The following is a 26,191-nucleotide window of genomic DNA, read 5'->3' on the forward strand; positions in this document are numbered from 1 at the left end:
GTAATCTGTAGGAATCCCCAGGTTCATGCTATGTTATACATTTGAAGATACTTTAAAAAACAAAAATCAGCTTCCACATGAAATCCCTTAACTAGCTTAGGCTGAAATGGGCTGTAATAAGAGCATAAAATGGATATACAAAATATACCAGATAAAAATAGGCATACTTGTGCGAGTTTACATTTTAAACTTTACAAGGACCAAGAATAGCCTGGGAATGAGACAAATTTCTCATTCTGAAGTGTATAAAGTATACATCCCTTGGAACGGCGCTTCATATTAATTCAAGCATCTAAACTTTGGAGGCTGGAGTAGGATGATAAACAAATGAAAAGATGATAGAAATGAAGTTACATGTAAAATTTTAGAAATACCAATACTTTAGCAGATCAGTAGTGCACATGTAAATTACCAAAATATTAAAATTTAAGATCCAGTGATATGTTGTGGTGCTATTTTTGTCCAATTTACAGATTGAGGCTGTGCACATATTACTCCCTTGAAAAGCAGCCAGAATGGTTTTTCTGGCTGTTTTAAAGCAACACTGCCCTCTTCTGGCCACACGTCCCTTCCCTGCTGCTTTCAGACCTTATAGAACCACCCACAGCTGTGGGTCAATCACTGTCTCTGTCTGAACCTGCAAAAAGCATTTCCATTGGTCACACCTGGAAGACAAAGGGGTTGATCTACTAATCAGTTGCAAAACCTCCCTGTTGAATTTTTTTTAAAACTATGCACTGGAGCTGATCCAATGAGGTCTTAAGTAAAAAGGGGCATAGCTTGACTAACATTGTGTGCCCTTTTTGAGAGAGGTAGAGACAGACGGGAACCAGCACAACCGTGTGTCTTTACCCTCATTTGATATACATTCAGAGTAGAGTTTCAGACACATTGAATTCTAGATTTAAAAGCCTTTGTTGTAATTATGGGGTTTAGTTTTTCCATGTTCAGAAAAAGGATGGTAGTTTCATGTAGCTGATGCAATAAATAGACATGTATAAAGATTGTGAAGATTTCTTCTTCTTTTATTTATTTTTAATGGGATTTATTGTGGGAGCATGACAGGGCTGTTTATTGCAAAAGGAAAATAACAGGACTCTGTGTGTGGATACTGTTTAACTCCTGCCCGGAAGAAAAGGAATTCTAACAGGGAATGTTCTGTATGCACAATCTCTTGTCACTCTTTCCTTCTTAAGGGAAGGGCCATGGCTCTGTCGTAGAGCAGGTGCTTCTCATGCAAAAGGTCAGTCCTCAGCATCTCTAGGTATGGCTGGGAGATAGCCGTCTGAAACCCTAAAGGAGCTGTGGCCACTCAGTGTAGACAATAAATCAGCTTCTTACGTTTCTCATACTCTTAGGATCTTATTAAGCCTTGATCCATTTAAAGGGGTGTCCTGCGGAGCTGGAAGATCATGCAACTATTTTGTTTAAGACCCCTTACTGGCTCTCAGTTGTTGGTGTTTGCTAATGTCAAAGCTCTTGGTGACTTCTTGGCAGCTTGTGCTGCAGTCTTAAAAACAAGCGTAAATCTGGAGGGAATCTTGTAGTATTGCCCAAATGCATCTCTTTATTTAGCTGGCCCCCAGATCTTCCCCATGACTCATAGTCTCTCTGTCATCCCTGCCTTCACACACTCTTCACCTTTCTATGACAACAAATCTTCCCTTACCAGTTCCTGATTACAAAATGCCAAATTCTGCAAAGAAAAAAAGAAGAGACAAAACATTGTGCCCAAAGTAAAAGTGTAAACATTTGTTAAACATGTGTAACCCTTCCTAAATGCACACATCTGTTTCCCCCCAGAATGGTGTTCTAGGTCCCCTTCAAGTGCTTCATGAGGGCAGGGGGCTGCCATGTAACACATACACGAGGGAGACACACAGATATACATTATGAGTGCAGTCAGCAGCTGCACCGTTTCCCCCCTGGGTCTCTCTGTATCGTTGCATGAACTGGTTGCCTGTTCTTGGACTGGAGCAGGAGCAGGCGAGGCGCTATCACATTACAGCCCTGGACTGAACATGACCTCACAGCCTGGCAAAAAGTTCTTCTTTCCCAAATGTACTTTCAATGAGCAATTGTGTTTACTTTACCAAAAAAAGATTGTCAAAAGTTTATAACGAGAACAACTGAACATATTTTCCTGGAATTTGGTCTGACTGCTTCAGTGTGATCGTTTGGCTAATGGCCAGGTTCCTGATTAATGGGGTGGGGTGGGTCTAGTCCCTCATACTGGCCTATCCATAGCATACTGGCATGGGCTTAGACTGGAGGCTGCTGTCTGCACCGCTGGATAGGTGAAGTTGGCATGTTGCTTAGCCTTCAACCTCAGGCTAGCCAGGCTGGAGTTGCACGTGTCCCTGTACATGTAGGGGCTGGCTGTGGAGGCATAAGGACAGGTACTGGAAGAAACTGCAGAGTTAAGACCAGGACTATTGAGGTTATTGAGGCTTGGGCCTGGCACACCGGTCACTGTTGAGGGCACCATGGAGGAGGGCATGGGCATGGACCCAATGGAGCTGGGTGCTGAGAACATGGGCTGTGATGAGAGGGGGTTGACATTCATAGAATTGAAGAAGGGGAAGCTCTTGGCTGACAGAGTGCTGGTAGCAAGGCCTTTGGTAGCCCAGTTGTTATACGAATAGCCGCTATACATCTCATCGTAAGGCTGCATCAGTCCATTGAACTGGGCTCCAAAACTGTTCTTACAAAGTTCTGCTTGCTGATTCCTTTCTCGCTTCCTCCATTTGGCTCTGCGGTTCTTAAACCACACCTACAAGAGAAGGGAATATTTCTTAGTTAGCATTCTGCAAAGCAAGTGTAGGCAAGCTATTTGGCCCTCCAGATGTTGGAGTACTACAACTGCCATCAACCTCAGCAAGCAGGGCCAGTGGCCAGGAATAATGGGAGCTGTAGTTCAGCAACATCTGGAGGGTCAAAGGTTCCCCACACCTGCTGTAAGGAGTAGGAGAGAGAGCATGCACTCACTTGAGGTTCAGGCAGCACCAGCTTTAGATTATGGGAGCACAGGTAGATTTTAAGATAGGGCGACCTCTGCTGGGGACTGTGAATGAGGCTCTGAGACCATCACCTTTTCCCGCTGAGCCCCTATTGGGTGCATTTCTGTAGGGCAGATCTTTGGATTAAGGGGAGTGGGTGTAAAGGATTTGTGGTTGGGCCACAGATAGCTGCTTTATTAGAGGAAGGTGACACAGAATTTGAGTTTTGTTTTTTCCTTTACAGACTGATAGTTCTAACTACAGGATTACTGTTGAGCCCTGAAAATACTGGGCCCACTCTAAAATGTTGGTGATATGTAATAATGGGAAACAATCCTCTATGTGAGGGCATTACGCTCGAATTCAGAAGAATCCTCATGGGGCTTAAAAGAACTCAGCACAGCCTCTAACAGTGCAGGGAAGGTGGGCAGTAGACGATCCATGAGAGCACCCCTATTACCTATAATGTCCTGCTTTGCCCTGAGGTGGGTAGAGGGAACAAATAGGGCTATATGGGTATCCCTCTCGTTCAGCGTTCCAGCCAACCATTCTCTCCAAATTGTGCATTCCAGGTCTCCCATCCCTTGATGTCCCATTCTTCTTTTCCCCTGTTACTATTCATTCCATGGGCGACTACTACTGAGCAGGCTCGAGTCCTCTTTGGGCTGGCTTTCTGTTTCGTTTCTCCCTTCCAGTTTCTTCTTGTTTTTCTTCAGGGTTCCCCAAGCATGCTGGTATTTCCCACTTGATTTTTAGTGGTCCTGCTCCGACCATGCTCATGGTGGCACTCTCTTCTCCAGTTCATTACGAGTCTGAGAGTGCCCAGTTTTTTAAATGTGACATATTGTGAGGCATTGCTCAAATATGAGAGTAACATATTCCTCAGAGAAACTTGCATGATGCAACGGGTGGCTAACCCAGAGGTTGCACGAAAAAATAAAACCTCCATGTGCAGCGACCTCCTCTGTTCTGCTTTGTCTGTTATGTGGCTTGACCTCCAATTTTTCCCTCAAGTTCTGGCCACATTCAGGGAAAGTAAAGCTGGTGTTAATTAAGCATACCCGGACTCTGGCTTCCGTCAAGTTGGTCCAGACAGCAATCTCCTCTCGGGTGCTCATGTCAGGGTAGCGGTTCCTCTGGAAAGTGGCTTCCAGCTCCTGGAGTTGTTGGCTGGTGAAGTGAGTTCTCTGTCTTCGCTGCTTCTTTTTCATGGAGCCATCCTCAGGATTGGAGTCATCAGTCTGGTTCTGCTGGGACTTTTCTGTGTCTATGAAAGCAAAAGCAAAGGAATCCAATGCAGATTTTCACCATGGTGCAACCTTTCCAGGAGTGAAGAAACAATTATTCTGTTGCACATGCATCCTAAGAAATGTGAGAGCTAGGACAAGACACACGTTCCGTGTGAAGGTCGGGCCATTTCTCCATGTCACAGCAAATGGTCATAAACAAAAGCCTGGGCACTGCACATAAATGGCTCATCAGATGCAGATGTTTGAGAGAGGTATACCAGGGAAATGCAGAACAGATTCTCCCCACCACCACCATAAAATTTGATCTGAATCCTCCCCCTCTCAATTAACTCAGGGGAACTTACTTTTAAGCAAAGATACATAGAACATAAATATATATAGACATTTTCAATCAGGCAACTACAAAATATGCAGGAAATGAGAAATTAAGAAGAAACAGAGTTGCTTTAATAGTGAGAAGTGATCTAGCAAAAGCAAATAGGAGCTATAATGCAAGGTCTGAGCAAGTGATATCAATGAGGTTAAATGGGAAACCTATTAACATAACCATCATCCAAGTCTACGCTCCAACGGCAAACACAGAAGAAGAGGAATTGGAGATATTTTACGCAGAAGTACAGGAGAAAATTGATCACACACCAAAACAAGATGTTCTGGTAATCATGGGGGACTTTAGGATGCACACCTTAACGTGGTGAGGGGGTTTGAGTGTGTTGAAGAAGCTGACAGCAATGCCATCAGGAGTCTAGACTCCTAGCAGGTGCATCCAAGGCGGAATGGTCAAAGCTGAGACACCAGACTAAGATGCATCCAAACTCAGAGGAAGGCAATCTTAAACTGTGAATACCTCTTACCATGAAAACCCTATGAACAGAGAATCCAAAATGCAACACGAGATAGTGCTGGAAGATGAGACCCCCAGTTCAGAAGGCACTCACCGAGCTACTGGGGAAGAACAGCGGACAAGTATGAGTAGCGCTGTGACTAATGATGCAGCTGGGTCAAAGCCGAAAGGAAGCCCAAAGGCTGATGCGCACAGATGCAAAAGGAGAGCCTGGAGTTGCATGACGCAAACAATAGGAACATGGAATGTGCGAAGCATGAACCAGGGAAAGTTAGAAATTGTCAAGCAAGAAATGGAACGTATCAACATTACAATACTTGGCATGAGTGAATTAAAATGGAAGGGAATGGGACATTTTCAATCAGGCAGCTACAAAATATTTTATGCAGGAAATGAGAAATTAAGAAGAAATGGAGTTGCTTTAATAGTGAGAAGTGATGTAGCAAAAGTAATTAGGAGCTACAACGCAAGGTCTGAGCGAGTGATAACGATGAGATTAAACGGGAAACCTATTAACATAACCATCATCCAAGTCTATGCTCCAACGGCAAACACAGAAGAAGAGGAATTGGAGAGATTTTACGCAGAAGTACAGGGAGAAATTGATCACACACCAAAACAAGATGTTCTGATCATCATGGGTGACTGGAATGCAAAACTAGGGAACAGAGAAGATCTAGGAATTCTGGGAAATGGGGCTTAGGAGATAGAAATGAAGCAGGAGAAAGACTTCTGTGAAGCCAATAATTTGTTCCTTGCGAACACATTTTTTGAGCAACCAAAAAGATGACTGTACATGTGGACATCACCAAATGGTCAGTATAGGAATCAAATTGATTACATAATTGGTAGTAGAAGATGGAAAAGTTCCATACCTTCTGTGAAAACAAGACCAGGAGCAGACTGCGGTACAGATCATGAACTGGTCGTATCGAAAATCAGAGTAAAGCTAAAGAAGAAGAGCAAAGCAATCATAACGCCAAAATACAATTTAAATAACATCCCAGAAGAATATAATGATCAAATAAGGAACAGATTTGAGGCTTTAAACTTAGTTCACAGAGACCCAGAAGAACTATGGATTGAAGTCAGGGACATTATCAGGGAAGAATGCAAAAAGACAATACCTCTAGTTAAAAAGAGAGAAAGACCTCAGTGGATGACTGAAGAAAATCTTAAAACGGTTAAAGAGAGAAGAAAAGCAAAAGGAGATAGAAACACTGTCAGAACCCTAAATGCCAAAATACAGTGACTAGTATGTAGGGACAAAGAGAACGATTGCAGTAGTTATTGTATAGAAATAGAAGAGGACAACAAAAAGGGAAGAACAAGAGCCCTATTCCAAAAGATTAGAGAAATGAAAGGGAAATTTAAACCAAGAGTAGAGATGTTGAATAATCAACAGGGGAACACACTGACTGACTGAGATGAAATAAAAGGAAGATGGACGCAATACATCATAAAGTGATGCCAGGATGTCAGATTCATTCATGGAGGAACCATATGATCAAGAACCAGAAATTTTAGAATGTGAGGCGAAAGCTGCTCTTAAAATACTTGGAAGACACAAATCACCAGGAACAAATGGCATACCAATAGAGTTGCTACAAGCTACTGAGACTGAATCTGTCCACATTTTGACAAAAATCTGTCAAGAAATATGGAAAACTAAACAATGGCCCACAGATTGGAAGCGTTCCATATACATCCCAATTCCAAAGAAAGGGGATCCCAGGGAATGCAGTAATTATCGAAAGATTGTCTTAATATCTCATGCAATTAAAGTAATGCTCATGATTCTACAACAAAGGCTCCAACCATACATGGAGCGAGAAATGCCAGACGTCCAAGCTGGATTTAGAAAGGGAAGAGGCACCAGAGATCATATCGCAAACATACGTTGGAGAATGGACCAGACCAAGGAATTTCAGAATGAAATCACCCTGTGCTTTATAGATTACAGCAAAGCCTTTGACTGTGTGATCATGAAAAACTATGGAATGCTTTAAAAGAAATAGGGGTGCCACAGCATTTGATTATCCTGATGCGCAACCTATACTCTGGACAAGAGGCTACTGTAAGGACACAATATGGAGAAACTGATTGGTTCCCAATCAGAAAGGGTATGAGACAGGGGTGTATTTTATCACCCTATTTGTATAATGTATATATAGAACATATCATACGGAAAGCGGGATTGGACCAAGATGATGAAGGTGTGAAAATTGGAGGGAGAAATATCAATAATTTAAAGTATGCAGATGATACCATACTACCAGCAGAAACCAGTAATGATTTGAAACAAATGCTGATGAAAGTTAAAGAGGAAAGCACAAAAGCAGGACTGTAGCTGAATGTCAAAAAGACAAAAGTAATGACAAAAGAGGATTTACATAACTTTAAAGTTGACAATGATGACACTGAACTTGTCAAGGATTATCAATACTTCAGCACAGTCATTAACCAAAATGGAGACTATAGTCAAGAAATCAGAAGAAGGCTAGGACTGGGAGGGCAGCTATGAGAGAACTAGAAAAGGTCCTCAAATGCAAAGATGTATTACTGATTCATAGGGTCGCCACAAGTCGTAATTGACTTGAAGGCACATAACAACAACCAAGGACTGTGGAGGACAGCTATGAGAGAACTAGAAAAGATCCTCAAAGATGTTTCACTGAACACTAAACTCAGGATCATTCAGACCATGGTGTTCCAGATCTCTATGTATGGATGTGAAAATTGGACAATGAAAAAAGTGGGTAAGAGAAAAATCAACTCATTTGAAATGTGGTGTTGGAGGAGAGCCTTGCAGATACAATGGATTGCAAAAAGGACAAATAATTGGGTGTTAGAACAAATTAAACCAGAACTGTCACTAGAAGCTAAAATGATGAAACGGAGGTTATCCTAGTTGGGACACATAATGAGAAGACATGATTCACTAGAAAAGACAATAATGCTTGGAAAAACAGAAGGGAGTAGAAAAAGAGGAAGGCCAAACAAGAGATGGATTGATTCCATCAAGGAAGCCACAGACCTGAACTTACAAGATCTGAACAGGGTGGTACATGACAGATGCTATTGGAGGTCGCTGATTCATAGGGTCGCCATAAGTCATAATCAACTTGAAGGCACATAACAACATAGGGCAGGGCAGCACATCTGGGCTTTTATAATTCTTTTCAGCCCTTTTGAAATTTAAGCAGTCAGAAAAATGTTATATTGATATGGGAGAAGAAGGAAAGTTTATGCCCTATTAATACTGCCTCTCCTAATTTGTGGGGAGAACCGAATTCTAAATTTCTTCTGTATCTGTATATTCACATTTATTTCTGTAGGGAATTTCTAAATACACGTGTTTGTAACTGCATGTGTGTACCTGTGTTTCTTTCTGCATATGTGTCTTGCATGGGTATTTAAACTCAGAGAGAACCAAAAATCCTACTGTTTTGCATGAGGATGGACAGGATGAACTCTCCCCAATATTTCATTAACCAATTAACTGAACATGTTCCTTCCCCAACATTATACTGACATCTTTCTGCTTTGGTTATAAAGCAGTAAAAATATTGTCTTTTTGGCATAAGATAGCCTTCCGGAAGATGATACACTCCAGATGCTTTGAACGACAGCTCCCATCAGCCCTAGCCAGCACAGCCAGTGTTGTGTTATAGTCCAAAACATCCAGAGGGCACCTGGCTGGGGAAGGCAGGCCTAAGAAGTCAATCAAATTTTAAATCCATGGATGTTTTCAAAAGACCCAGTGATCAAACAGTCGATTCCACCTTTTCTGGACTCCTGACCTTTTCTGGATTTCTAAAAAATGGAAGGAGCAGGTGTGACTAAGGAGCAGTAGGGATATCGGAGGTGCCAGCCTTTTGCACTCCAGATGCCCTGGTGGCTGTGATAATTGCCCCCAAACAGAACTGAGTATACAAACCAATCAGGAGCAAGCCAAAGAGAACTGTCCCACCCACCCCATTTCCTGCAGCCAGCTTCTTTCATGTGGATGGATGCAAAGTACTTTGAGGCTGTTGGTGCCACTAAGTGATTAATTTGAGGACCATCCTGCCTTGGCTTGTATTCACAGAGGAGGCTTTGGGGGTCTTGGTCACTCTGTTCCTGGTGCTGGAGTTGGTGAAGTTTCTTGTGGTTTTTAGAAAGTACTTGTGAGGCAGTGTGTGCAAGCAGGGAATTGCTGTTTGGGTGTCCCAAGGGCATGCAGTTCCCAGGGGCCACTGGTTGTACTTTCCTTCCTGTCCAAAAGTGATGAGGAAGGCCTGACCTGGAAGAAACAGTGTGGGTTGGCCACAAATTGTTTTAAAAAAATTTAAATTGTTTTTTGTGTTTTAAAATTTGTATATTTGTTTTTAATGTTTTTATTTGCTGTAAACCACCCAGACAGCTTCGGCTATGGGGCGGTATATAAATGTAATAAATAAATAAATAAATAAAAGCCTCTCTCCTCCTACCCCCGTGATCTGAACATTCCTCCTGGCCATATATTTCTTAGCAATCTTAACTGCTTAAGTCAGTCACTGGGGATGTTAAAGCAACTGTTTCCTGCAATCAATGGGAAGGGCTCCTTGTGTTTACTTCTGTAGAGGCTCCATGGTGGAGGGAGGCAAGGGAGGTGGGGGAGAGAGACAATCTTAATCAATTCCCTCTACAGCTCCCCCCTCGCTCTGCCCTGCAGGGTTTGCCAACCTTCTGGATCAGGTTTTGAGGAAATGGGAAGGCCTGGAAGGGCCATTAGTGAAGATCACCTCCCCACTCTCTTCCTCCAGTGGGAGCAGAATTCCCTTGAGTTTAATCCTGGATCCATCCCATTAGTATAGAAGAAAGAGGAAGAAAAAACCTGCTGCCACTCCTTCCCTCTCTCCCTCCCCAACTTTCCCCTGAATGATGCCCTTTTGACAACATCCCTCCATTCTTTGGTCATGCTGTGCCTCTCCTTTCAAGAAATAGAAATTTAATATTTTTAGAAGAAGGTGTTTTTGAGCATGTACAGAATACTCTCCATGCACCCACAGTTGAGCAACTGCAGGCTGTTGGCACACGCAGAATGAAGGAGCACGGCTTCCTTCCAGGACAGATGGTAGGGCTCCCGTGATGGCCTGAGACGTGGCACTTCTTAGTGCCAAGGCCAGTCTCCCACAACCACATACCTTCCTTATTGACAGCATTCTCAGTTTAAATATTGAAACTTTTACAGGATGATCCTTAGTGTGCTTACTTGGAAATAAATTCCGAGTGGAACTTCAAAGTAAATGTGCACGGAAGTGGAGTCTGTGTGACTGCTAACATGATGTTGGCACTCCCTATCTCTTGGTACTAGTTCACTTTCCCTTAATGAGGCTACAGAACCCTATTGCAAGAGAAAACATGTTCTGAAATGCAGATGGCACAGCTCTTAGCACAGTGAGACAACGTAAGAACATAAGAAGAGCCTGCTGGATCAGGCCAGTGGCCCATCTAGTCCAGCATCCTCTTCTTACAGTGGCCAACCAGGTGCCTGGGGGAAAATCGCAAGCAGAACCCGAGTGCAAGAACACTCTCCCCTCCTGAGGATTCCGGCAACTGGTTTTCAGAAGCATGCTGCCTCTGACTAGGGTGGCACAGCACAGCCATCATGGCTAGTAGCCATTGATAGCCCTGTCCTCCATGAATTTGTCTAATCTTCTTTTAAAGCCATCCAAGCTGGTGGCCATTACTGCATCTTGTGGGAGCAAATTCCATAGTTTAACTATGCACTGAGTAAAGAAGTACTTCCTTTTGTCTGTCCTGAATCTTCCAACATTCAGCTTCTTTGAATGTCCACGAGTTCAGCAAACTTGGCCACTTCACTGCTCACTCCTAATTCTAGGTCATTAATGAACAAGTTGAAAAGTACAGGTCCCAATACTGATTCTTGAGGGACTCCACTTTCTACAGCCCTCCATTGGGAGAACTGTCCGTTTATTCCTACTCTCTGCTTCTTAACCGATTCCTTATCCACAAGAGGACCTCTCCTCTTATTCCATGACTGCCAAGCTTCCTCAGAAGTTTTTGGTGAGGTACCTTGTCAAACACTTTTTGAAAGGCTAAGTACACTATGACCACTGGATCACCTCTATCTATATGCTTGTTGACACTCTCAAAGAATTCTAATAGGTTACTGAGACAGGACTTTCCCTTGCAGAAGCCATGCTGGCTCTGCTTCAGCAAGGCTTGTTCTTCTATGTGCTTAGTTAAACTAGCTTTAATAATACTTTCTACCAGTTTTCCAGGGACAGAAGTTAAGCTAACTGGCCTGTAATTTCCAGGATCCCCTCTGGATCCCTTTTTGAATATTGGCGTTACATTTGCCACTTTCCAGTCCTCAGGCACGGAGGAGGACCTGAGGGACAAGTTACATATTTTAGTTAGCAGATCAGCAATTTCACATTTGAGTTCTTTGAGAACTCTCGGGTGGATGCCATCCAGGCCTGGTGATTTGTCAGTTTTTATATTGTCTATTAAGCCTAGAACTTCCTCTCTCGTTACCACTATTTGTCTCAGTTCCTCAGAATCCCTACCTGCAAAAGTTAGTTCAGGTTCAGGGATCTGCCCTACATGTTCCACTGTGAAGACCGATGCAAAGAATTCATTTAGCTTCTCTACAGTCTCCTTATCGTTCTTTAGTACACCTTTGACTCCCTTATCATCCAAGGGTCCAATCGCCTCCCTAGATTTGAATGTATTTATAGAATTTTTTGTTGTTGGTTTTTATGTTCTTAGCAATGTGCTCCTCAAATTCTTTTTTAGCATCCCTTATTGTCTTCTTGCATTTCTTTTGCCAGAGTTTGTGTTCTTTTTTATTTTCTTCATTCGGACAAGACTTCCATTTTCTGAAGGAAGACTTTTTGCCTCTAAGAGCTTCCTTGACTTTGCTCGTTAACCATGCTGGCATCTTCTTGGCCCTGGCGGTACCTTTTCTGATCTGCGGTATGCACTCCAGTTGAGCTTCTAATATAGTGTTTTTAAACAACTTCCAAGCATTTTCGAGTGATGTGACCCTCTGGACTTTGTTTTTCAGCTTCCTTTTTACCAATCCCCTCATTTTTGTGAAGTTTCCTCTTTTGAAGTCAAATGTGACTGTGTTGGATTTTCTTGGCAATTGGCCATTTACATGTATGTTTAATTTAATAGCACTATGGTCACTGCTCCCAATCGGTTCAACAACACTTACATCTCGCACCAGGTCCCGGTCCCCACTGAGGATTAAGTCCAGGGTTGCCGTCCCTCTGGTCGGTTCCATGACCAACTGGTCTAGGGAATAGTCATTTAGAATATTTAGAAATTTTGCTTCTTTGTCATGACTGGAACACATATGCGGCCAGTCTATGTCCGGGTAGTTTTAGTCACCCATTACTACCACATTTCCTAGTCTGGATGCTTCCTCAATTTCATATCTCATCTCAAGGTCTCCCTGAGTATTTTGATCAGGGGGACAATAGATCGTTCCCAGTATTAAATCCCTCCTGGGGCATGGTATCACCACCCACAACGATTCTGTGGAGGAGTCCGCCTCTTTTGGGGTTTCCAGCTTGCTGGATTCAATGCCTTCTTTCATGTATAGAGCGACTCCGCCACCAATACGTCCTTCCCTGTCCTTCCGATATAGTTTATATCCAGGGATAACCGTATCCCACTGGTTTTCTCCATTCCACCAGGTCTCCGTTATGCTCACTATATCAATGCTCTTCTCTAAGACCAAGCACTCCAGTTCTCCCATCTTGGTTCGGAAGCTCCTAGCATTAGCGTACAGGCACTTGTAAGCAGTGTCTCTCTTCAAGTGTCTTTGGCACTTGTGGTTAGGCCTGTGGTAATTTTGCTCTTCTGAATTGATATCCTGTGCCCCTGCTCTCACAATGCCTACTTCTAGGCCTACCCCTTTTAAAATTTCATCATTTCTTTGGTTTTTATCCCAGGGGGGAGGTTTATTCCGAACCGGACCTTTCTCAGCTCCTGTCGGGTTTCCCCCCTCAGTCAGTTTAAAAGCTGCTCTGCCACCTTTTTAATTTTAAGTGCCAGCAGTCTGGTTCCATTCTGGTTCAAGTGGAGCCCGTCCCTTTTGTACAGGCCCGGCTTGTCCCAAAATGTTTGCCAGTGCCTAACAAATCCAAACCCTTCCACCCGACACCATCGTCTCATCCACGCATTGAGACTGCAAAGCTGTGCCTGTCTGGCTGGTCCTGTGCGTGAAACCGGTAGCATTTCAGAGAAAGCCACCTTGGAGGTCCTGGCTTCCAGCATCCTACCTAGCAACCTAAATTTTGCTTCCAGGACCTCAATAGAACTTTAGATTATCTATTATCTGCGGGAGATGCTCTAGCTGTGGATTTCCTGCTGTGAGCAGGGGGTTGTACTCGATGGCCTACAAGGCTCCTTCCAACTCTATGATTCTATGATTCTGGGCTGTCTGTTACAGGATGTTTTACAGGGTTTTTTTGGTCGTAAAATGCTTCTTACATCATTATAAATGCTTTCAAAATGTATGTTTGCCCCAGCAAAGAAAAAGCAAACAGATTTTGTTTTTTATAAAAAAATGTGTATATTGGGAAAATTGCATACAAAGACATATATATTAGGATAAATTTGTGCTAAAATGTGGATTGCTTTTTAAAAAACTAATACGCAGTTGTAAACATAGAAAATGATGTTGCTAAACATCACAGAAAAAAGGTATTTGATAATACTGACAATATATCATTGTATAAGAAATATTATATACAAAGAAAAGTAATTTAACTGGGAAGTAGATTTATATGGCACACTGGGGGGAAAAGTTAGCCTCTAGCTGGGTACTGCCTTCCAGTCGATTCTGACTTATGGCGACTCTATGAATAGGGTTTTCGTGAGGCTGAGAGGAAGCTACCGGCCCAAGGCCACCCAGTGAGCTTCAAGGCTATGTGGGGTCTCGAGCTGTAACCCTACAGGATACATTCAAGATTTCTGCAGTTCTTCTTCAAAAGTGTTGAGCCATTCAATTTGCTTGCATTGCTTTTGGTTTCTACAACACAAGTGAGGACCCTTTTTCAGCCCGAGGGGCAACCTTCCTGGGGGCAGGGTGTTGCTGCATGCCAGCGGGTTGGGTGGGGAGAGACAGAGACAAAAATGGGAAATGCAATGAATGCAACTCTTATTTCTTAGAGGAACATGGATGCCACTTCATCATCTGCATTTCCAAATGGTGTTCAGCTTGCTCACTTGCTCTTACCTTTGTACAGGAATGCAAAGGCCAGAGGTTTCTACACCACCACCCCAGGCTAGCAAGAAGCATTAGCACAGTTGAAGGACACATTCCAGCCAGGCAAAGCCACTTGAAGAGGGCGCAGAGCATGGCTGGTGAGGAGTGCAAACTGGGGAAGGGGCGTGGCTGCATTTGCTGCCCCCACCCCCGGGAATTAAGTTCCCTAGCCCTGCTCCACAAGATATGAGAAACTTTCCTCTAAGACACCATCTGAGCCGTCATCTCCCTTTTCATCTGGCAAAAGCTGGGGGGTATGATATGAGGAGGACAACTGGCTGCTCAGAGGAAAGAAGCCTTTGTACTTACCACTGTGGTCTTGCCCTTTGCAGCCGTGGTCATGTTGTGGTGTCCCAGACTCAGAGAGGGAGAGATGGGGACTATGGGCTTCTGAGTCAGTGAGCAAGTTGAACTCCATCTATCTGGAATAGGTACTGGAGAAGAGCTGAAAAGAGGCACAGAGGAGGAGATGGGTTTACTTGGAGTGTGTTAGGCTCAATGGGGTTTATTTCCAGTATGTGTGCCTGCTACAGTGGCAGACTAACACTGTGAATATATGCATGTTGATTGTGTTCAGTGTGTCTAACTCCTAGGAACACGTGCATAGAATTGCAGCTAGCTATATAAGCATCATCACAGAATAGTGAGAGTCGGAAGGGGCCTATAAAGCCATGGAGTCCAACCCCTGCTCAATGCAGGGATTCAAGTTAAAGCATCAGGCCTGGTGCCAGAGGGTAGCCAGACTGGTCACTGGCTGAGGGCCCCTGCAGCTGGGAGGGTGGAGCTCCTGCTCTGCAATCCCTGCCAGCATCACACCCACACTCGTGCGCAGCCAGCATATGCCCAATTGCTTCACCTTGTGCATCAGTGGGCATGCCTGCCATCACCTAAGATGGCAGTGGGGGCATCAACTTGGGCGATGGCAGGCATGCACGCTGATGCACAAGGTGAAGCAATTGGGAATATTTAAGTGTGTGTGCATGTGTGGAGGCACGCATGTAAAGGAGGTGGGGCCCTGCAGAGGGTTGGTGCTGGCCCTGTGAAGCATCCCCAACAGGTGGCTGTCCAGCTGCCTCTCAGTGTTGAGAGAGCCCACTACCTCTCTAGGTAATTGGTTCCATTGTTGTACCGTTCTAACAGTTAGGAGGTTTTTTCTTATGCTCAGTCAAAAACTTGAACCCATTACTCTGTGTCCTGTACTCTGGGATGCTCAGAAGACATCCTGGCCCTCCTCTGTGTGTCAACCTTTCATGTCCTTGAACAGTGCTATCATATCTCCCCTCAGTCTTCTCTTTCCAAGGCTAATAATGGCCAGTTCTTTCAGTCTCTCCTCATAGGGTTTGTTTCCAGTCCCCTGATTATCCTTGCCCTCCTCTGAACCTATTCCAGTTTGTCTGCATCCTTTGCCTGCAGTACTCAAGATGAGGCCTACTCAGTGCCAAATAAAAGGGAACGAGTACTTCATGTGATTTGGAAATTACACTTCTGTTAGTGCAGCTTGAAATAGCATTTGCCTTTTTTGCTGCCACATTGCATTGTCGGCTCATATTCAGCTTGTGATCAACAACAATTCCAAGATCCTTCTCGCATGTAATATTGCTGAACAAAGTATCCCCCATCTTATAACTGTGCATTTGGTTTCTTTTTCCTAGGTGTAGAACTTTGCACTTATCCCTGTTAAATTTCATTCTGTTGTTTTCAGCCAAATGCTCCTGATTATCAAGATCACTTTGAATTTTGTTTCTGCCTTCCAGGGTATTAACTATCCCTCCCAATTTTGTATCATCTGCAAATTTGATAAGCGTAGCACTGGGCCCAAGACCAAGTCCTGTGGTATTCCACTCAATACCTTTCACCAATTTGAGAAGGACCCATCGATAAACATTCTTTGAGGACGATTCTGTAGCAAACTGTGGATCCACCTGATAGTTGTTCCATCCAGCCCACATTTAGCTAGCTTGCTAATCAGAATATCATGGGGCACTTTGTCAAAAGCTTTCCTGAAGTTAACACAATGTCCATAGCATTCCTACAGTCTACCAGGGAGGTTACCTGATCAAAAAACGACATAAGATTAGTCTGGCAGGATAATAATAGCAATAATAATATCCTCATGTTCTCATGTTTGTGGGCTAATATCACATGTTTGTGGGCTGGTAACTTTCAGAAACAAAAGACAAGTTGACCTTCTGGTGTAATTTGCAGCTATTTTCTCAAATGAGGAATGAAAAAAAAAAGCATTCCTAGTTCTGAGCAGACCCACATCTGAAAGAAAGTGCCTGCTTCAGTTTTAGTCTACAATTTTTTTAGGTGAATAAAATATACAACAGTCAGAAATTTTAAATGTGGAACTAGCAAAAATATCTTGTTCTTTAGTTCAGAAAAAAGTTGGATTTTTTAGAGCAAAACCTTTTAGAGTGCATTTTCCCTTGCAGAATATGTGAAGGCAAGCACAGAGGTTTGATACACGTGCACACCCGTGCACAAACAAATGTCACACACAAACACACAGTCCTGGTGCACCTATATATGAAATGCTGTGAAGGGAGCTGTGTTTGCCTCAATACCTTTTCATGCGGTATTCTGTGCAAGGAGAGGAGTCCATCTGCGGCTCTTACTATTGTCATGGCTTTTACGTGATTCCTGGAATTATGCAGAAACGCGCAGCGCATTAATTCCTTGGATTAAGACTTGATTAAGATGTGTGTAACTTTGCTGTCTCAGAATTTATTAAGCCCCCTTCTCAAGGAAGCAGCAGATGGAATTTCTTCCCAATGTTTGCAGATGATAATTTCCCCCTTTTTTGACAGCTATTTGCATATGACTGCATCTGGCAAGCACAATTTCCTCTTTTCCAGGGACTGACACTGCATCGATCAGATTCAAAGTCTTTCTTTTGACCTGCTAAAGAATTGCAGCAAGACAGTACCAACCCCACGTCTCCTCCAGCAAGAGGTCACAATTTTAACCGACTTGCAGAAGCATAAATAGTGTAACAAGAGAACTCTGTGCAACTCAGAAAACAGAAAGCTATATTCTGCCTAAAGCAGAAGGTATTTTCGGAACTATGAAAATGAAATGGACTGCCTTCAAGTCAATTCCGACTTATGATGACCCTCTGAATAGGGTTTTCATGGTAAGCAGTATTCAGAGGGGGTTTACCATTGCCTTTCTCTGAGGCTGAGAGGCAGTGACTGGCCCAAGGTCACCCAATGAGTTTTATGGGTATGTGGAGATTTGAACCCCGCTCTCCCAGCTCGTAGTCCAACACCTTAACCACTACACCACACTAGCTCTTTTCGGAATGATATTGCTTCTTATATTCTGTAGGAGAAGGTATACAGCACAAACACTTGCACCCCAGCCCTATATGTTTCCATTGATTTAAATTAGACTTGCACCCAGGTTGAGTATGCAGGCTCAAACGTCTGTTGCCGAGTGAGGAACAAAGGTAGGGAATTCCTCAGCACTCCCTGCCCTAGCCCAAGATCACCTTGTCAGCTTGTTATTGTTTTGAAAACAGTAATCATAATTTTGGCCCAATCTTGGTGCTATTTCCTGGAATGAACTAAGCAGGAATTCATCTCTGGCTACTACTTCCAAACACAATAAGTACATTTCAGTGTTCTCCCTCATCACTGAATAAAATGTTAGGTTCTGAAAGTACAGCAGGGCCCCGCTTTTTGGTGGCCCGCTTTTCAGCATTCCGCTAATCCAGCGGCTTTCAATTAGAGTAAGGCCCCACTTACGGCGCTTGTTCTGCTTTTACAGTGCTTCTTGGGCGTCGGGGGCCATTTTATTGATGGAGTTCCACTTTTTGGCGGCTTTCGCTTTTAGGCGGAGGTCTGGAATGTAACCCGCTGTATGAGTGGGGCCCTACTGTAGTTGTCTTCCATTTGACGATGCGACTTAATACGCGGGCAGAGCAATCCTAGTCATGGGAAGCTGGTGAGAGGGGGGGCTGGCGGAGGAGGAGCCAGTGGGAAGCTCCGTGGTATCCATTTGCCTTTTGGGAGCCTAAGGTCCAGCTGAATGCAAGCTCCATCGGGAGCTGTGCGCAAGGACTGAGAGGTAAAATACTCCCCCAACAAATACTCCTACTGGGAAGTAAGTGCTCCCCATTGACTGCCATTGTAATTATCTCCCTACGCTGACCTTTTTGCTGGAGGAAATTTTGGGCAGATTGGGACCTGTGGGAGCACTCTGCAGGGGAGTTGGGTATAGTGGAAGTCCTCTCCTTCAGCCCCACCTCCGCCATACCCCCAGAATGCCCCATTTTTGGACCTTCCACCACTCTTCATCTACTGGGCTGAGCTTTCCCAGCAGACCCCCAACTGAGCTGGCAGGGTCCCCCCAGTGCTGTGGCTCAGCTTAGATGAGGGGCTTTTACCAGCAGAGCTGGAAGCCTGCCGGTTCAGCCGAGGATTCACCACATCCAACTCCCCCCAGCCTGGCGCAAATACAAGTTGGATTGTGCCCTAAGTATATCACTTGAAGGGCCGGAACTACCCAACACACGGCAAAGTGACTTACCACACTGCATTTTTAGTTCATCAACAGACTTCTGCAAAATCACAACAAGAAAACAAGAAGGATGTAAGTGGAGCCAACTTGAATTAATGGTTACGTCTGTCAAAACTCTCAAACATTTGGAACCATGATTTTTAAAAAAATATTCTGAGTCCACCTTTGCCAATGGCAAAGGGTCTCATCCTTCCATTCTGATAATTCACCCCTACTCCCAAATCTTAGTTCACAGGGACAACACTTACACCAGGTATGTATGGATATGAAGGTCAGGACAATGGCAAGAATGGGTGGCTAAGAAGTATAGGACTAGCTCCAGTGCTCCCTTAATACTGAATGATGTCCAGTTGCATGCGGCCTTCTCCACAAGGGCCAAAACTTGCTTTATAAAATCTCTTTCAGCATCATTTACAATATAGCAATTTTGAGGGTTCATTGGGAAAGCCACATGTTTTAAAAATGTCAAATTCTGCAAATATTTTAAGGATAACAATCTGTAAAATGAACAAAGCCAGCAATGATTTAAATTAAATACTTCACAGGTGGCAGCATCCATTGCTTTTTTTGCCCTTTCTCCCATTTAAAGCATGCAAGAAATAAGAGTTTCTTCAAACATTATAAATTTCCTTCATAGAAAATTCTTCTGTGCAGCAAAAGTTTGTAAAACCACAGAGTGTGTCATATGGTTATCACAAATCTATTTTTCTGCATATATATGCACTGTAATTTCCAGCGTACACACTTACTGCATGCCCAAACAATCTATATTTTTTCTTACACTTTTTCCATGTAGGAAGTTTATTTATTAAAATAATTTACAGTATATTGTCCCAAAGATTCCCAAAGCAGTTCCAGCATTAAAATACTAAAAACACATGAAATGCAGTAAGCGTTATATGTAAAATATAAATAAAATCAACAGTGAGCAATAAACAAAGTCAGGAATATACAAAATATTTAAAATGGGCCAAGGAAGGATCCCTCTGAGACGTCACAGAGGATTTCAGATTTCTTCTCCTCTCACACTTCTATGAAATACTCCACAATGGATAATTATTTGTACCCCGTCTCCACAAATACAGCTTTTTCAGGATCTGCTTTAATAGCTGAGAAAGCAGATTTCTTAAAAGTTTTTTTTTTGGGGGGGGGCATGCTTTGATTTCTCATCTGAAGTTGCTCCAGTTAAACTGGTGGCTTATAAGGGCAGCTCTATGTAACTGGGATGACTATGGTTGCTTCCTGATTTCTTGTTTATTGAGCATTCATTCTGATTAGTTTGCAGGAAGATTAGACAATACTGGCTATTTAATATTCATTTATTCTGATGTGTTAAAGCTAGTGTTATCCCATACTTTCCAATGCATTTTCCCATTGCTTTCCTTATTGCAATAAGTCTGATCTGTTGAAGGAGGGGGGTTGTTGTACAAGAGTGCCAAATCAACTTTAATTGTGCAACCTGAATTTGCTGGTATGTGACTCAATCTCATAAAAAATAATGACAGCCTGGAAGGGCCCTGTGCCTTGCGGCACCCTTGATTCCTGCAGAGCAATTCTTAACCAATAAACGTCCCATATCGTGCTTGCTCCAGTATCTAAATGTGCAAGGTTATCTGCAAATAATATGCCCTGGAAAATCTACATTTCAGTAGCAATCATTTTTTTAAATTTTTATTTTATTTTTAATAGAAGTCCAAAAGCAAATGCCTTGAATTGATCGTAAAGAAAGTGTACTTTTTCCCAACATGGCTGCGTTCCAGGTATGTTCCAGGTATTCTTACACCAAATGTTCAAATTATCCAATATTTTCCATGTTTGAGCAACTAAAAGACGAGCAGCAAATAAAAGATACAACAGTGATCTTTGAAACATGGTCTATACTAAGGGAATTCCTCTTCCTCTCTCTGTGCTGGCTGGATGGTTGAAGCTCCAACCATTTCACGTGTTGGTTTCCTTTTTCTCCTATCTCATCGCAAACTCCCTCTTCCGCTTTCTTGTGGCTTGTAAGGTCATTCATATTACTTGTTTTACTTGCTTTTTGTATTCTTTAATGTTGCTATCATATCCGTACCATATACACTTTTACGATTTTGTGTTAACACTTAACTTTTATCACCTTCCTGTCTATCAGATTTACTTCTTTTGGGGGGTACTCCTGGGAGCAGCTTTACCTTACCTTGGTTCTGCTCTTCCTGGGGCAGCTGTTCAGGGCATTGCACTGAGTTCCACTCTGTCACTTTGGAAATGGCCTCCCTGGAACCCCACAAAAGGTTCTATCTTGTCTCCAAGTACTGTTTTCACATGTTCATGCATATTGCTGTGGGAGATAGTTCATCATTTTGGAGTGTGGTGTCATCAACATGCATGTCAGAAGTGTTTTGATTTCAAACATTGCCCCAGACACACAAAAACAGAAAAGTGATTTTAAGTTCAAGCAAAGTTCACGGATTTCTTGTATATAAGAATGGGGAGGGGAGTATAAAACATCAGTGCAATTTTCCTACACTTGTGATCTTAATGGAATTAAAACAGGAACCAAGGGAGACCATTAATCACTGGAAGATAAACAGCCACTATAAGGCTGTTACTCAGAAGTAGCTGAGGGCCTGTCAGTAGGACAAAGCAAGCTGTAAGCTGCCGCATTATCCACCCCGCTCCTCCTCTGCTTCTGAGCCCTCTGTTTTTTTCAAACCAGCTTGTAGATTTGGCCCAGCCCATTGCAGGGACCAGTTTTTGAAGCCTAGATCCTGTTTCTTTCTTTCCATCTTTTGAGATCAGTAGGTGTGGCTTGCAATTAAGGCAAGGGACATTTGTTGTAAGGATGGGATTGTTCACAAATACCGTTTCTCTTCTTCAAAGTAAACTTTTTGACAATGATTAAAACAAAAACTTTCTGCCAAGTAATTGAACCTTCCACAAAATGTTTTAATATGTTTAAATTTTGTGTTTCATTCTGAAAACTTCAGGTTTTGGGAGTCAGGCTGAGGCCATGAGAGTTGTTTACAACAGTGCTGCAGTGTGATCTACTTCTGAGCACCTTTAAATTGGAAAGTAGTTATACATTTACAAATTAATATAATATAAATATTCTATGACAGATTTTTAAAAGTTCTAGAACCTGGTTAAGGGGTGAATGGTCTGTGAAAGACTTGAAGTTCCTTCCTTGTACTTTTCTAGAAAATAAAACTGCAGAGAGTAGAAAATTAGAGAGAAAAATCATCTCATTGTCTAGATATGCCATTTCATATTGAGAAGCCAATGCTTAAATGTTCCCCTGCTTAAGTAGAGAAATTCAAGATTTTAACATACCTGTGCCTGGCAAACAGCACATCCACTCTCAAACAAATTATCTTTAGATTTATTTTTTGTGAAAGTTTTCTTTAAGCTTTTCTAACATTTAAAAATGGTCCTGCCAGTTCAAATGCAAACCATTACCCCTATATTTCAGGATGAAGGGACCTGTGGTTGGTAGAGTGGCTTATCAAAGTAAACTGAAACTTAAAGGTTTTGGGGGTTAGGCTAAGTCCATGAGAATTGTTTACAACAATACTGTCGTGTGATTCACTAATAATAATAATAATAAATTTTATTTGTTGGTCGCCTATCTGTCCAGGTTAGTGGACACCCTAGGCGACTTACAATAATAGAGAGCAGTACATAATACAAAATGAAACACAAGCAAACACAATCATAATCCATTTAAAACCAATTTCTATTTAAAACCTTATAAAATTAATCCTCCCCAATCCCATAGGCCCGCCTGAATAGCCAGGTCTTTAAGGCTTGGCGAAAACCCATCAGGGAGGGAGCATGTCGGAGATCAAAAGGGAGGGAATTCCAGAGGGTGGGGGCCACGACCGAGAAGGCCCTCTCTCTGGTCCGCACCAGCCTGGCTGTTTTAACCGGTGGGACCGAGAGAAGGTCTTGGGAGGCTGATCTTGTCAGGCGGCATAATTGGTGATTCTGTAGGCGCTCCTTCAGATAGACTGGGCCGAAACCGTATAGGGTTTTAAAGGTCAGCACCAACACCTTGAATTGGGCCCGGTAAACAACTGGTAACCAGTGAAGATCTATTAACACTGGCGTGATATGGTCACGGCGACGGCTGTGCTTAATCAAGCGTGCCGCCGCATTCTGTACCAGCTGTAACTTCCGGACTGTGTTCAAGGGTAACCCCACGTAAAGCGCATTACAGTAGTCTAAGCGAGAGGAGACCAGGGCATGTATCACCCATGGGAGCAGATGAACAGGAAGGTAGGGTCGCAGCCTCCGTATCAGATGTAACTGATACCAAGCTGCCCGACTCACCGCCGAGACCTGAGCCTCCATGGACAGCCTGGAGTCAAGAATGACCCCGAGGCTGCGGACCTGGTCCTTCAGGGGTAATCTCACCCCATTAAGCATCAGGTCCGTAATACCCAGCCTTCCTCTGTCTCCCACAAGCAACACCTCGGTCTTGTCAGGATTCAGCTTCAGCCTGTTCTCTCCCATCCATCCACTTACGGATTCCAGGCACTTGGACATGGTATCCACAGCCAACTCTGGTGAGGACTTAAATGAGAGATAGAGCTGAGTGTCATCCGCATATTGGTGACACTTCAGCCCAAAACTCCTGATGATGGCCCCCAGCGGTTTCACATAGATGTTAAACAGCATGGGAGAGAGGATAGAGCCCTGTGGCACCCCACAATTAAGAGGCCAAGGGTCTGATACCTCATCTCCCAAAGCTACCCGTTGGTGCCTATCTGAGAGATAGGAATGGAACCACTGTAAAACAGTGCCCTCTATTCCTAATCCCCCTAGGCGATCCAACAGGATACCGTGGTCAACGGTATTGAAAGCCGCTGAGAGATCTAGGAGGACGAGGAAGGTATATTCTCCCCTATCCAACGCCCTCCTCATATCATCCACCAGAGCGACCAAGGCTGTTTCAGTTCCATGTCCAGTCCTGAAACCCGATTGGAATGGACCTAAATAATCTGTTTCCTCCAAGTGTGTCTGTAACTGTCTGGCCACCACTCGCTCAATTACCTTGCCTAAGAATGGTAAATTAGAAACTAGGCGGAAGTTATTCAGCTCCTGGGGATCCAAGGAGGGTTTTTTTAAGATGGGCTTTATCACCGCCTCCTTGAGGGCTGATGGCATTGCACCCTCTTTCAAGGATGCATTTACCACTGCCTTGATCCCTTCGCTCAGTCTCTCTTTGCAACTCGTGACGAGCCACGAAGGGCAAGGATCAAGCAGACAGGTGGTTGGCTTCACAGTACTGAGCACCTTGTCCACTTCCTCAGAGGGAAGAGGCTGAAACCGATCCCACCGGACCGGAATGCAACTGGCCGACCCTGGCCTACTACCTGTATCCACGGCGAACGGAATCATGCTCTTCAGGCGCTTGATTTTACCAGCAAAGTGTTTAGCAAAAATGTCACAGGAAATTTTAGATTGCTCCATGGGTTCCTGAGCAACTGGACCGACCAGGCTTCGGACCACCTGGAACAATCTCCTGGGACAACACTCTGCTGACGCAACAGAGGCAGCAAAGAATTCCCTCTTTGTTGCCTTTGTTGCCACCTTGCTATTGCCGCTCTAACCAGTGTCCGATCGTCTTCAGTGCGAGATTTCCGCCACCGGCGCTCAAGTCATCTCACCTCCTGTCTCAGACCCCGCAACCGTGGTGTATACCAGGGTGCTGTCTGAATTCTATTCAGGGGGACAGGACGTTTCAGAGCCACCCTATCCAAAGCCCCAGTGATCTCCCTGTTCCACTCCATCACTAGGGCTTCGGCCGGGCGTCCTTCAGTCAGCTCCAAATCACCCAGCGCATTCAGGAATCCCTGAGGTTCCATCAGGCGTCTGGGGAGGACCATCCTAATAGGTCCTTGTCCCCTGCGGAGGGTGTGCGGCATTGAGAGATCTATATTCACCAGATAGTGATCTGACCATGACTAGGGTTGCCAGGTCAGAACCATTCAAAAACCTGAGAAAATGGGGGCGGGCCCTAGTGACGTCACGGGGTGGGCCCTAGTGAGGTCATTAAACGTGATACATTGTATCAACCACAGTTGCTTGGAGCATACCATTCAAAAAAAATTCTCTGGAGATTAAAATAGAAATCTTACCTAAAATAGGGTGTTCCTTAGGTCCATCTGAAGTGACAAGGTCATTCTTTCTCACAAGCTTAGGGTGATGCAAAATGGAAATGGACTGCCTTCAAGTTGATCCCAGATAGGGTCTTCATGGTAAGCAGTATTCAGACAGAGGTGGTTTACTATTGCCTTCCTCTGAGTCTGAGAGGCAGTGACTGGCCCAAGGTCACCCAGTGAGCTTCATGGCTGTGTGGGGATTCAAACCCTGGTCTCCCAGGTCACAGTTCAACACGTTTAGGGAACATTTAATATAGCTTACTTGCTTCTGGCAAGAAGGGTTTACGTGCCCTCAGGCCAGGCCATTATTGGAAGAAAGGAGCTCAGTGTTGCAGAGATGTTAGATGGGAGCACAGATGGATGACCCTGAAGGCAGCAACTGTAAACATGCTTATTAAGGAACTAAGCCCCATATATGTGGCCCACAGCTGGAGGGAGAATGACAGTGCCGTGCTCGCCCGACCGGCCTTTTAAGCAGCGCCCGCCTTGCGCGTCTGGGGCCCGCCCCTCATTGCCGCTCCCACCCGCCCCTGTCCAAGACAGGCTGCACCTCTGGCCTCGGCTGCAGGGTGTCTCTGGGCGCGTTCAGAGTGTCCTGGCCTCGCCGCCCGGGAAGACAGAGTCCGGCCCCAGCGGCACCAGCTCTCCCTGCCTCAATGACAAAGGGCGGGAAGGCGGCCAGCCACACCCGTCACGCATGCGTGTCAATCACGCATGCGTGGCTGAGGGGGCCAATGAAAAGCCGGAGATCATCCAGTTTAAACAAAGTATTGCCGGAGGCTGGAGACGGCCCCCTTTTGCCGGAGACTCCGGCAGAAAACCGGAGACCTGGCAACCCTAACCATGACACAGGGTTAGAAGAAACAGCCCCCATTTTCAGAACACTTCCCTCCCCTCCCGAGACAAACACAAGGTCAATAGCTGATGTTATACCCTTACTGCATGCTGGGGGACTGTGTAGAAAGAGAGTAACTTACACTTGCCCTGCTATGTAGTCCAGCATTAATAGCAGAGATCAGAAGTGACCCAGAATATTTTGCTGCCTAAGGCAATGCACAGGATGGCACACCCTCCTATTCCATTTACAGAGGCAGACTGGTAAAATGGTGTTTAAGTGCTTGTTAACAAGTGTGATAGAACTAGGTCAGCATATGCTAAAA

General features: G+C 44.1%; 1 protein-coding gene across 2 annotated transcripts in view; it reads right to left on the minus strand.

Annotated features, from left to right (window-relative positions):
* Positions 1-933: 933 nt before the first annotated feature.
* PITX3 (paired like homeodomain 3) overlaps positions 934-26,191 on the minus strand; it is a 61,922-nt gene continuing 36,664 nt past the window's right edge. The window contains exons 2-4 of one of the 2 annotated variants that reach the window (XM_061634626.1): positions 14,674-14,809; positions 4,061-4,266; positions 934-2,773 (exon numbers count right to left, since the gene is read on the minus strand). In XM_061634626.1, coding sequence (XP_061490610.1) covers positions 2,228-2,773; positions 4,061-4,266; positions 14,674-14,782 — 861 coding nt within the window. In that variant the 5' untranslated portion in view covers positions 14,783-14,809 and the 3' untranslated portion in view covers positions 934-2,227. The remainder of the gene's footprint in view (positions 2,774-4,060; positions 4,267-14,673; positions 14,810-26,191) is intronic. The other variant, XM_061634627.1, reaches the window with a different exon arrangement.

The sequence above is a fragment of the Rhineura floridana genome, chromosome 7 (assembly GCF_030035675.1).
Source record: "Rhineura floridana isolate rRhiFlo1 chromosome 7, rRhiFlo1.hap2, whole genome shotgun sequence".
Taxonomy (NCBI): Eukaryota; Metazoa; Chordata; class Lepidosauria; order Squamata; family Rhineuridae; genus Rhineura; species Rhineura floridana.